Genomic DNA, 13,603 nt, shown 5'->3' on the forward strand with positions numbered 1-13,603 from the left:
CCCCGAGAAATAAAATTTGTATTTTACTATCCGCGGAAAACTTTGTCTAGTACAATGCAAAAAGTTTTGTTTCCTTTATTGAAGTTGATAACAGCATACTTGGAAATCTCAGAAATCATTATTTTCAACTGGCAAAAATTTTTGAGAGGCATTATAGTTCTTTCTTTCAAATCAAATTTCTACCCTTGACAAAACTAGATATTAATTTCAAACCATACCAAAAAAGGACAGATGAAAAAGACCCCCCCCCTCCCCTCCTTTTGTATTCCCTCATGTTCATTCACTTCCGTAAATGTTTAGTATCTTAAGAACCGCTGATTATTACAACAGCACAAACTTCCCCCTTAACCATTGCCTCACTTAACATTTCAGGGATCTAAAGGGATAAGACAATGGCCGATAATTTTATGTACATCCCCAATGATGATACACAAAATTATCCCTTCTGTAGATTAAAATAAGTGATTGAAATGTTTGAACACTCAACTTAATGAATCAACCAATCAAAAAGTCCCCAAAGTTTTTAGTCCAACGCATAAGAAAATATTATTATAAAACTGCTGGGACTAGTGTAATAAACAGTCCATTCTCTCCTCTCTTTTAACATTCCAATTTTTTTTACATGTTATTGTTTACTTGCGATTATGATTAACTATGCAAATATGATTTGTCTTATCCCTTTGGATCCCTGCGTATTATTTCATGTTCCCAGGATCTATGAAAGCTGCATTGTAAAGAACCATATTGGTTCAGCGGTTAGAGAAATCGATTATATGCGGAAGTCTATGCACACTCCAATTCCCTTTAACTCAATCGCGTTAAATGGGATATCGATTTTTAAATCAATAATTACAAAACTTTTTCTAGCGAACTTTGAAACATTTAAACTATGAAAAGCTAGCAAAAACATTAGTAAATATTAATATGTTCGTTAGAGAAAAACACGTATACATAAATACTTTTTTTCCACATAGCAAATCTTATCTTTTTTTCTAGTATATTGAACACATACACCTGTGTTTTAGGTTGGTCCAGTATTTCATTTTTTATGAATTACTATTATTGTTTACAAATTTAGAAAAGTATAATACTTTTTCTCGTATTCATTTGAATCCGGTGGATAGGAACCGGTTCTCATGAATACGAAAAAACTATGTCTAGCATCGTATTATATCCAGTTTTCTACGAATATAGAAATGTACAATCATAAGATTAAAACTAGTTTTTTTAGCCGGTGCCTTCGGCACCACGGGGCTAAAAAAACTAGTTTTAATCTTATCATTGTACATTCTATATCCGCGGAAAGCCGTTTATAATATGATACGAGAAATAACTATTACTTGGTTTCTATTTGAGATAGACGGCTGAAATTACTTGTAAAGATTTGCCTGTTCAAAAATATTTTGTCTGATCGTCTTTCTGTCTAAAAATTGGAGGGGGGGGGGGGGGGGAGAGGAATCGATTTTCTAATTTCAATTGGAGTTTCTTAAGTAAATTTTTTTTATTGTGGCGATTGGTTGGTGTACTCCCCCAGTGAAATAAAAGCTACACTGCAAAAGATGAACCACATCGGTTCAGCGGTTACCATATAACATTTAAGTTAAAAAATGAACATATATAATATACATATAGTCCTTCCCAATAACATATATTGGAAAATTCCAACCTCACCTTTGAGGAAAATAGAAAAAAATACATGAAATTATTTTACTTTCATTGACCCCAATTCATAATGATTCATTCACTTTTTTCCCCTAATACAATATTTATATTATTTAGGAAGAGAAATAAACTGTTCAACCGTTTTTTTTATGCTATTAGTATCAAATAGTATTACATATTTCTGTATTTCTCAAAAATTATACAAATATAGAACGTTACTTTCAAAATAGCCTTAAACCTGGACCAATTCCCAATTTTTTCTTGTAATTGTAGACCCTTAGTCTAGCCGTTTACGAGCTCTTTCTGGACATACTCTTTAACAGTTAGACATACATCCAGCTGCTTCAGTATTAAGACTTTTCTTAATATCTAGAATTAGGAAGTAAAAAGAATTTAAATACATTTTTTCTGTATCGCCTGGTCAAAAAAAAGGAATTGATCTTGTATAGGAAAATTACATAAGTATTAGTCATAAATATAACAGTATAGTTATATAAATGTTATTGCAGATTTTTATAATACTTTTTTAGTAGTAAAGCTACTCTATGATAATGTTATGTACGTCTTAAAATTTGTGTGTTAGTATTTTGGATTCTACTCTGTTAAAATATCACCTAAGATATGTCTTGATTATTGAACAACTTATTTTCAATGGGGGGGGGGGGGGGGGAGCACTACGAGATAATAAGAGTGAGTCAAATATGAAAGGGTATGATTATATTTTACCCTTTCTCTGATTTTCTTGTTACTAGGCTGGCTATACAAAATGGACAGTCATATAGATTCAAATATATTTGTTTTATGTAGTTAGGTATTTAACTTGCTTTTAATGGGTAGGTAGTTTGTGCTAAAATTCCGTAAAGGTTTGAGTTTTAAGGCTTAAACACAGTACCTAGTAGAAAGATCATATTCACTAAATATTTTTCAATGCCTAATACTTTTGTCTATTGTTTTTTTCAATAAGGAATTCACATATTTAGTGATTCGTTCTACTACTGTTTTTAAGCCTTAAAACTCACACCTTTACGGAATTTAAGCACAACCTACCTCCCTCCCCCTTTATTATAACTTGCTTGTTTGTCATTTAAACATGACATTTACTGAACATGTCATAATATTCCTTTAGTAGGTACTATTTTCTGTTTAAGAAGATATTGTTCTTTTTCTATAGAAACAATTTGCCCCCTACAACCCCCCTCCCCCCCCCAAAAAAAAGGGCAAGCTTAATTTATATTCCATTACCCTGTCCATGAAGCGAGACCGCCGTAGATAAAAAGCATATAGATTCACAAGGGGACACAAAACTTAATGCTACGTTGATTTTTAGTCATTTTGTCCTGTAAGGGATAGGATTATTGCATATAAAAATATTTCACTTTGCCTAGTTCCTTTTTCCTATCTATACTTCGATACTTTTAAATACCAGAAGGTTCATTATGACGGTTTAAACCATTTTTTTGTTGAAAATATTAATTTTTTTATTATTAATCCTATTACCTATATAAATTAGCAATCTTTTTTTGTCTGTAGAGAAGAATCTTGCTAACCACTGAACTGATATGGTTCTCCTTTATAGTGAAGCTTCTTATAGATCCCGGGATGGTTTTAGACTTTTTTTTAGAAGAAAATGTCTAGGTATGGTTTAGGCTATTTTTTGCCCACCTATACCCCTTTGAATATAGATAGATCCCCTAGATGCTAGGGGAGCAGCCGATAGTTATATGTTAACGTAATGCATACCATATGGTAAAAGTTAAGAATTGATGGACAAACTTACATATTAAGTAGCTACGCTCGCAACAAACAGCTAAAGCTTTATTTAATTTAGTCTCAGTCATGGTAAAGTTGTCCCTAGCAACCAGAGACTAGGGACAAACTTCCTTAAAAATCATATTAGTTATTTATCGCAACGTATTATAGACAGCTTTCCGCGGATATCAAAATAAAAATCATAAGATTAAAGGGATAGTTTCACGAAGTGTATTTGAAAAAAAATAGTGAACTGTAAGTTTTTTCTTTTTTAAATAAGGTAGTAGTGCATAATATAAAGTTATTGATTAAAATTAAAAGATTTGACCAGGGATTTTCCTTAAAAAATGAGTTTTTCATTTTTAATTTTAACTTCGTTGCATGTTATATATGGCAAAAACTTTTTTGTCATACTCATAAACACAACTTTAGATATCATTTACTAGTTAATAGAACTTCAAACTGTTTATACAACAAAATACACATAACAACAAAGAATGACCAATAAAATATTTAGTATAGTACTTAGAGTAGTGATCTTTTTATATGTCTTAGTAGAATATATTACACGGGTAGGCTAAAAAAATTCCAGGTTTTTGAAAATACCCATTTAAGCGGATTGCACAGCCTTAAAGTCACATGTCTTGGTATACTGGAAAAGGTAAAAATCAAATTTTCTATTGGGGGCTTTTTGAGAAAATCCGCAAAATATTTTTTTTTCATTTTCACCTAAAATCCTCTAAAAATAAGGTAAAAAATGTTAGGGTAGGCTTTTTAAAACTGTTATTGCTCAGCCCATAATTATCCTAAAAAAATGTTATACATACCAATGGAAAGCTTATCTCCTCTAGTTTTTATTATAACAAACATTTTTAATATGCATCGTATGGTTTTGTATCTATAATGTAAATGTAAATAGTATAATCAAATTCATTAAAATCTACATGTGCATGGTTATTCAGTATATACGTGTATGTTTATCTACCTTTCTTATTTAATTAAATTCTAATGGTAAAAAAAATCTTCCAATATAGTTGGAAAAATCCGCGAATTCAAAGAATCCTAGTCATTTAAAGCCTTTTCTCTACCATGCCCAACAAAAAAAAAGATCATTTAAGCCTAAGAAAAAATGTGTGTTGTGTCTGCTTCAATGAAAGAGGTTCAAAGCCATCAAGGTGTGTTAACCTGAAGTATGAGAAAATTATTAGAGATTGTGTTATAGAGGGCTACTTGTTAAGTGATGAGAGACTGCCTTGTGGTGTTTGCGATAGATGCCATTTTGATTTACTCAAAGCTTCAAAAGGACAAGAAATTACATTTTCAATATCAAGCCAGTATGAAAACATTAGAAGATACACAAGACAAACAATTAGTGAAACTCAAAAAATTGAATGCGAGTGTGCTGTCTGCTTACGAGGGCGAATGAATGGAAATGAATGGCAGATATTCAGAAAAAATTTACCAACAAAACCTGGTCGTCCCGTTGTAAATAAAATAGAAAAGTTGTGTGCAAAGTGTTTCAGTTTCATCAAGAAAGGGTTCCCGCATAGCAATGATATGTGCAAGAGTACAAGAAACAAACTAAACAATTTAAAACATATGCTTGATGAGAAGGTAAAATATTTTTGATAGCTTTGCTTATCTTTTTACTGAACCTTTTAATTTACTATTTGTAATACTAGCGGCTACGCCCCTAGAGGCCTCTAGGGTGGGGGGCGGTTTAAAAAATAGTTAAAAACCTTCCCTGGACCTATAAGAAGCTTTCCTGTTAAGGATAACCAAATTGGTTCAGCGGTTAGAGAGATCCTGCGCTACAGACAAAAAAAAGCTTACTACTTTATATAATAGGATGTGCTTTTCTTGATTGGATTTTGGCTTTAAAATTCTTAATTTTAGTTAAACCTCTAAGGCAAATATAAAGTAATATTAAAATATACATATTTTTTATAAAAGAAATATATTTATTATGTATATTTTTAGACCAGTGAACATTTTTCGAGTTCTGTAATAAAGGAAAAACTCAAAACTTCACATGATGGATACATTAGTCTCAGAAAAGATACAGGCGGAATGCCATTGAAACTACAGCCACAGTCAAAAAGTGCTTCATGTCCTCAGCTAAGTTTGAATGAAATATCAGCAATACAAAAAGAGTGCTCGCTCTCAAACAAACAGGCATATTGTCAAAAGATTACATAAATTCAAATTGACATTTTAAAATTATGATTAACTTTACTTTAAATAAAACGTGCCGTAACATTTTTAGTTGAACCATATTTTTTAAAAGTCTGTAAAAATTTAAATCTCATTTGACAATAGGTATATTTTTTAAGACGTTAACTTTGTTGAAAAATATTAGATTGAAATTTGGAAGGAAGTCAGTTGAACCTGGAGCGAAGGTAATTATAATTATACATATACTACACTGTAAAAAAAAACATTTACAGCATGGTGAAACTTTTGTAAACTTTCAAAAATAAGTATTTGTTCTTAACAGGAAAATAGGAAAGGTAGAAATAAAAAGTTTTTAAAATAATTATGAACTTTGAAATTAAAGTAAAGTTTGTAGGTTTTATTTTTTGTAGTGTAGTATTTTTCATCTCTAACTGACTTTTTTATGCAACATAAAATAGGAAATATGTGAATATAAAGTTTCTTGTATTCATTCGAATCCGGTGGATAGGCACCGGTTCTCATCCATATGAAAAAACTATGTCTAGCATCGTATTATATCCAGCTTTCTACGAAAATAAAAATGTACTATCATAAGATTAAAACCATTTTTTTGCCCGTGCCTTCGGTACCTGGGGTCTAAAAAACTGGTTTTAATCTTATAATTTTACATTCTATATCCGCGGAAAGCTGTTTATAATACGATGCGAGAAATGACTATTATCACACTATAAACACACCCCAAAACTTGTTAGTTTAACAAAGGTTGTAAAGTTGTTTGTTAACCCTTTTAATGTTTTTGATCCAAGGGAAACTTGAAGAAAAACGGTTTTACTTTAAATTGCCCATCCCTACTCTCTGATTTATTAATAATAATAATTTAGATGAACATGAGAGATCAAAAGTTACAACTTGATGCTTTCTTTTCTTCCGAGATTTGTGATTTTCAAGATGTAAATGGATCAATTGTTAAAAGGCCGTTTGTTTATTGTAACAACACTTCTGATCTTATTATAAGATTATCAGAACAAAGGTATTTCATATAAAAAAGATATTTTAATATGTTGCTTTTAAAATTTCTTAATTAGTCTCTATGTTTGAAATTATGTTTGTGTCCAATACGAATTTGTAAACTAATGGTCAGTTTTGCACCTAGCCAATAAAAAAAACATTATTTAGAGATAAAGCCTTTCAAGACCTTGCTGTAAAAATTGGAATGGATTATGGTAAAGGACACCTGAAGATGACCTTGTCACTGTATGATCCTGATGACATCATTCAAATACCTGCAAGTAGAGTAACTAGAGAACTTGGAATTGGAGCATCAGGTAAGCCTATTTAACCATTAAAGCATAACCCCCAAATTTTAAAATAAAATATAATAATGTAGGTAACACTAACCCTGCAAGGCAATATCCTCACATTGTACTTTAAATATGGGGATCTTTAACTAAAGATATAAAAAAAAAATTTGTTTGAAAGGTTGATTATTGTCCAAACGCAAACTGTGGGAAATCACCAAATTGTTTTTAAATCAGGTGACAAGTGGAAGGATACTGGTCGGTTTAAGATAATAATTCTTGCCTCAGCTCCTGGGATTCCAGAGAACTATAGCAACTGTAAAATCTTTATGTCAAAGACAAATATCAATGATGTTCTCTATACTTTTAGTGGTGACTTGAAAATCAAAAATATGATTTCAGGTATAAAACATTTAAATTTAGTAAGATTTATACACTTTTTCTTTTTTATCTCTTAAATTAAGGTCCTTATCTAACTGAAAAGTAGCTTATATTTAGAAGAAAGAAAAAACGAACTTATTTTAACAGCTTAACCACATTTTTCAAATCTAGGCCTCATGAGCTGTGCTTCTAAGCATCCTTGTTACTTGTGCGAATCAAAAAGAGAAGATGGAGAGTGGGATGACAATATTGAATTAAGAACAATGGAATCAATTGAGAAAAACAAGGACAATTGGATCTTACATGGCGGGAAAAAAATTGATGCAAAGAAGTATTTAAACTGTGCCCACTCATCTGTGATAGTGATGACGACAAAAAAACACCATTGCTGTTAAAAAGTCCACCTCCATCCCTTCACCTCAAATTAGGTTTGAACACAGTTTTGAACGTACTATACAGCTATTGGCCTGAATTGGACTTGTTTTTAAAATCCCTCAACATTACTTATTCACCATATCATGGAGATACTTTAGGTTTTTATGAATGATATTTATAGACTATAATGTAAATATTTTTTTGATTTATACATTTAAATGTATAACAGATTTTAAAACTCTGTTTTTTTGATAAATATCATTTATCCTTGATCATCTAGAAGGAAACGAAATATCAAGATTTTTAAACAACATCGACAGATTGGAACAGAGCATTGACATTGAATATTTGGATTTCATCCAATTTTTTCATGACATCAAACAAGTTCAAGAATCAGTTTTTGGCTTTACTCTAGATGAAAATTATAAATCAGTTTTGAAGAACCTCAAGGAATCTTTCAACAAAATTCACGAGAATTTTAATGTTCCATATACTGTAAAAATGCACATCATACTAGTACACGTTGAGCAGTTCATTGACCTCACTGGTAAACCATTAGGTGAATACTCTGAACAGGCCTTGGAAGATGCCCACTCTTTATTTCAGAAGTGCTGGAATAGATTCCTTGTGAAAGATATAAATTCCTCTTTTTACTTATCCAGATACCATTCATGCATCCTAACTTTCAATTCCGAAAATGTTTAATAATTTATCCTTATAGTAACTTAAAATAATCCTGTCTGTTTGTCTGTGTGTTTGTATGTAAATGTATCTTTGTTTATTAAATTTAACCCCCCCCCCCCCCTAGTTAGAAATTGTAAATCAAATTAAATTAATACAAATCTTATAGAATGACTATGTTTAATTAGGTTTTATTAAAAAAATTGTTTGTTAAAATCTGATTTATGTATTCAGAATCCATAAAAAAAATTAGTAATGTTTACTTGTAATTTATTTTGCATTTTATTGTAACATTCTTGATATTGATTTGCAAAATTAAAACTATGTCAAAATAAAATATACATTTTTGATAAACTGAAAAACCATGCACATGTTAATGTAATTAATGATGTAAAACCATACAATGCACGTTAAAAATGTTTGTTATAATAAAAACTAGAGGAGATAAGCTTTCCATTGGTATGTCTAACATTTTTTTAGGATAATTATGGGCTGAGCAATAACAGTTTTAAAAAGCCTACCCTAACATTTTTTACCTTATTTTTAGAGGATTTTAGGTGAAAATGAAAAAAAAATATTTTGCGGATTTTCTCAAAAAGCCCCCAATAGAAAATTTGATTTTTACCTTTTCTAGTATACCAAGACATGTGACTTTAAGGCTGTGCAATCCGCTTAAATGGGTATTTTCAAAAACCTGGAATTTTTTTAGCCTACCCGTGATTATGCATTTGATAATGGATAGATATGATTGTGATAAAGAATTTTAACATTGACCTGACCGAACTTTTTTATTTGACAATATCTTAAAAAAGTTAGTGATTTGCAACATAAATTACATGAGAATGGTCTTTATATATATATATATATATATATGTTGTATGGTTAGTTGGTATTTCCGCGTGAGATAATGTGTATATTGTAAGTAAACCGGACGGTTTTCTTTATTTTTTTAAAAAGAATCTATAGAAAACCTGTCCTATAATGAACCGGACATTATTTTTTTATGTTTTTTAAGTAACTTGTCCCAAGGGAAACCCCTGTTCAATTTTTTTATAACTCTTGTGAAATATGTGGAAAAAGATTCTCAGATATTGGTGTTTTGGCTATACATATTTGGAAAAAAATAGACCATTCTCATGTAATTTATGTGGCAAATCACTTTAACTTTTTTAAATATTGTCAAATAAAAAAAGTTTGGTCTGGTCAATGTTAAAAATTCTTTAACATATAATCATATCTATCCAATGCCTAATATATTCTACTAAGACATATAAAAGTTCACTACTCTAAGTACCTTAACTCTTTAAATACACTTCGTAGAACTATCCCTTTAGTTTTGTTATCCCTGAGGGGCCAAGGGCACGGCCTAACAAAACTGGTGATCATTTTATCATTTATGATTATTTTTTTATTAAGTATTTGTTTTTCATAATAATTTTCTTTCCAGCTAGCAACATTCAAAACAAAATTTCTCTGTTTTTGACGTTTTTACAAAGTCGACAATATTTCTCTTTAGCCGATGGTTTATAATAACACTAGTGTTTGCACCCCTAGCATCCAGGGGATTTGTATTCGAAGGAGATAGACTAAACCCATCCCAAGATGTACTTTTAAAAAAGCTTTTCATCAAATCGGGACCTATAAGATGCTTTACTATATTGAAGAACCTTATTGGGTTTAGTGGTTAGAAAGAAAAAAAACCTTACTTCTATAGGTATACTAAAAATATTTTGCAAGTTTTACGTGTTTTTTCCCAGCTATTTTGAATAGTATCTGTATTAAAGTGTACATTTACAATTTCTACCCCTTTCCCCTTGGCTTGCGTTGGTGCACTTCTAGAAGTGCTACAAACTACTATTTCGGACATGTGACAGGAATATCAAAAATATGAAAAAAGGCTATATTGGACCTGAAAAAAACTGTTCTGCTTGCAATTACCTATACATTTTTAATATACTATTGTAAAGAACATTATCATTTAATATTTTGTTGCACCTCTATGCGATGCACAGCAAGCTAGAGTTAAGTTTTGCTATGAGTGTGCACATAAGTGTTCTACAAAAACAGCTGATTAAAAATATAGCCAGAAAAATCTACTAAAATTAAAAACAAAAATCTACCAAAAATGCAAAAAAAAATCACCCAATAAATAATATTTTGCCTAAAACTTTTAGGTACTAATAGATTTACTGCATTTATTATAAAAGTATGTTGTTTTGAATGGAGGTCTTTTGCATTAAAACTAAAGCTGGGTTTTGCTGGAAACAAAACTTAACTTTAACAAAGATTATTTTAATACCTCAAGATTACATTTTCTTTAAAAGGAGAGTAAAGAAGATTTGTTGGTGGGGTTTACTTTTCTCCAGGGGGTTTGACAGTTGCTAATAGCCTAAAACCTGCAGAGGATTTTTGTTTTGTTTATTAGTCTAGCTGTTTACGAGATTTTACTTATTTAGTACTAGTGGCTATGCTCCTAGAGGCCTCTTGGGGGACACTTAATGGGGAGTGGAGTCAATCATTTCAAATTTAGGTCTTAAGAAGGGGTCATTTTTTCTAGTGGCGTTTTCTCTTGGGAGGATTGTGGTAACCTCCCTCATAATAGGTATAACCTTTCTCTGGACGTTTGAGAAGGAACATTGTAAAGGAAAACCATATAGGTTCAGTGGTTAGCGAGAACCATCGGTAAATGCACATAGACATCCTGTTACTTAGGTATATCCTTATAATAAAGTAACAGGATGTGTCAGGGGTGTCCAAGCTTTTTTTATTTGGTGGGGGGGGGGGGGTAAAAGTGCCACTAGAGGCCTCTAGGGGCGTAGCCGCTAGTATGTAGATATAGAGAAATACAGAAGCATAGGAAATGTTATTTTTTTCGGAAATGAAATGAGAAACTTTGTTTTGCAATTGTTATTTAAGGCTTCTCATTACTTTTTATCATCTGAGTGTAACTACTCTATAATTGTGCTTGTCCTAAAAAAATTTTAATACAAAAAATCTTCTATTTTTTAGGTATTTTTTTCATATTTTTAAATTACCTCTTGGGACAAAGCCCCTAGAGGCTAGGGGCGAACCCGCCCGTTATGGATATAATGGTCCTAGTTGTAATAATCTGTTATATATATATATAATCCTCTTGTGTATTGTAAGTACTATAATCTACTACAGATTTAATATCAGGTAGACAATTCTGCACTGATCTGCCTAAACAAAAATATCCCATTCTTAGTTATTTTGTATACCAAGGTATGTTATGACAGTTTAAGAAAAAACCTATTTGCCAGAAGTTCAAAAAACATCAAAATAGCACTTACTTGAACAATATTAGAACTGTATAAGGAAGCTGTCATTTTTAATGGCAGAAATTTAAAGGCATAGTTGTCTTTCATGTGAGTAACCACTGTCCCAAATAGCCGTATTCTAAATGATTCTATGTTTCATTTTTTTACAACTTAGTAACACGAGAAAAAAGTTTTATAAGATACTTTTCATATTTCTTTTACATAGATTAATACTATTTTCTGATTAAAAAATTATTTGATATGTAATAACACAGGAAGAGGGTACCTAATGAAAGATTAAATATTAACAAGGATGACAACATCCATAAGTAGCGAAGCACAAAAAAAATCATGGATGTTAATACGTAGAAGTAAATTTAAAGTGTATTTATTAATTGATATATTTAAGAAAATATTTTGTATAATGATGACGGTCAAAATAAATTACATAAAAGATGCTCATAACAATGGGAAAAATTATTTTGATAATGATATCCCAAAAAGTTTTAATATTGGACCAAAAACACCAAAGATATGGGGGGAAATGTAAAAAATATAAAGATAGCCAAAAACCTGCAAAAAGGAAGTCTGAACGTCATGGTTGTTTTCTTTAAACAAGGGGAAATTTAATTTTGATATGTATAACTGAAAAAAATTTGGAAATCGTACCATAAACACCAAAGATATGGAGAAAAATGTGAAAAATACAAAAATAGCCTAAAACCTGCTGAAAGGCAGTCTGACCGTCATAGTTGTTTTCTTTAAAGGACAGGAAATTTAATTTTGATATCTATTACTAAAAATATTTTGAAAATCGGACCATAAACACCAAAGATATGGAGAAAAATGTAAAAAATACAAAAATAGCCTAAAACCTGCTTAAAGGCAGTCTGACCGTCATAGTTGTTTTCTTTAAACGACTGGAAATTTAATTTAGATATCTATAACTGAAAAAAATTTGAAAATCGCACCATAAACACTGAAGATATGGATAAAAATGTGAAAAATACAAAAATAGCCTAAAACCTGCTAAAAAGCGGTCTTACTGCTATCGATGTTTTATACTTAATTGTGCTCCTTTGTGATGGGAATGTTGTCAAAAAATTTCAGCATTCTATCTTTTATAGGAGCTGAGTAAATCCCATTTCCCCCATAGCGTTACGGACTGACGGACTGACGGACTGACTGACGGACTGACTGACTGACGGACGGACAAAGTGAATTATAGAGTAGCTTCGCTACTAATGAATTATAGAGTAGCTTCGCTACTAAAAATCATATTGTTAAAAAAATTATATGATAAAATTTTTCTTTTAATAACTATTACAGCATACTTATGTAAATGAAGAAGTTAAGAGCATATTTTTTGCAGGCAGTAAAGTTAAGTAAATCCCTCTGTAGGGTTAGATCTCTGTGCTAATTGTATACCTATTTGTTTCAGGAATCTTGTTACCGTGGAGGCCAAAATCAAGAGAAGTCGACTATTTGGAGCTGGATCGGTATTCATCCTGCCTTCTCTCAAGCTTATTCAAGGTATGGTTTTTAGTTTTTGCAGGGTTTAGAACCTTTATTAAAAAGTATTGGTAGCAAAGCTAATCTATAATTGTTTGTATGTATGTCTTTTTGTCCTACTGTCCTTTCCTCTGTTATATAACGGGGAATACTCGCTTAATTACTTATATAAAGCTTTCATTTAAATCATCCTTGTTTATTTTGCCGATTTTTTATTTATTCCAAAATGTTAAAATTTAAACCAACAGATTTAGGGGCACTAATCAATATAGAATACTTTTGCACAAATCTTTTAAAGTACTAAAACTAAAAAACTCACACCGGTGTCCTGGATAGGAAACAGGTTTTTTTGACATACGTCTCACAAGACCTATGTAGCCATGACCGGGAGACGATGACGGTTCAGTACATGACTTTCGTTAAATCACAGCTGATCATTTTAGTGGATTTTTTTGAAAATTACTTTTTTACCCAAAATTTCATAGTTTTTCC

At 31.0% G+C, this 13,603-nt stretch overlaps 1 protein-coding gene across 2 annotated transcripts in view; it reads left to right on the forward strand.

The window, feature by feature from the left end:
- Positions 1-13,603, forward strand: part of LOC145304577 (sestrin homolog) — a 394,235-nt gene that overhangs the window by 344,800 nt on the left and 35,832 nt on the right. For both annotated transcript variants that reach the window (XR_013874139.1, XM_080146494.1), the window contains exon 3: positions 13,041-13,132. Coding sequence is in view for 1 of the 2 variants with exons in the window: in XM_080146494.1 (XP_080002620.1) it covers positions 13,041-13,132 (92 nt within the window). In the remaining variant the exon portion in view is untranslated. The remainder of the gene's footprint in view (positions 1-13,040; positions 13,133-13,603) is intronic.

Source organism: Acartia tonsa, chromosome 13 (assembly GCF_053477335.1).
Source record: "Acartia tonsa isolate MP-2025a chromosome 13, ASM5347733v1, whole genome shotgun sequence".
In the NCBI taxonomy this organism is placed as follows: domain Eukaryota; kingdom Metazoa; phylum Arthropoda; class Copepoda; order Calanoida; family Acartiidae; genus Acartia; species Acartia tonsa.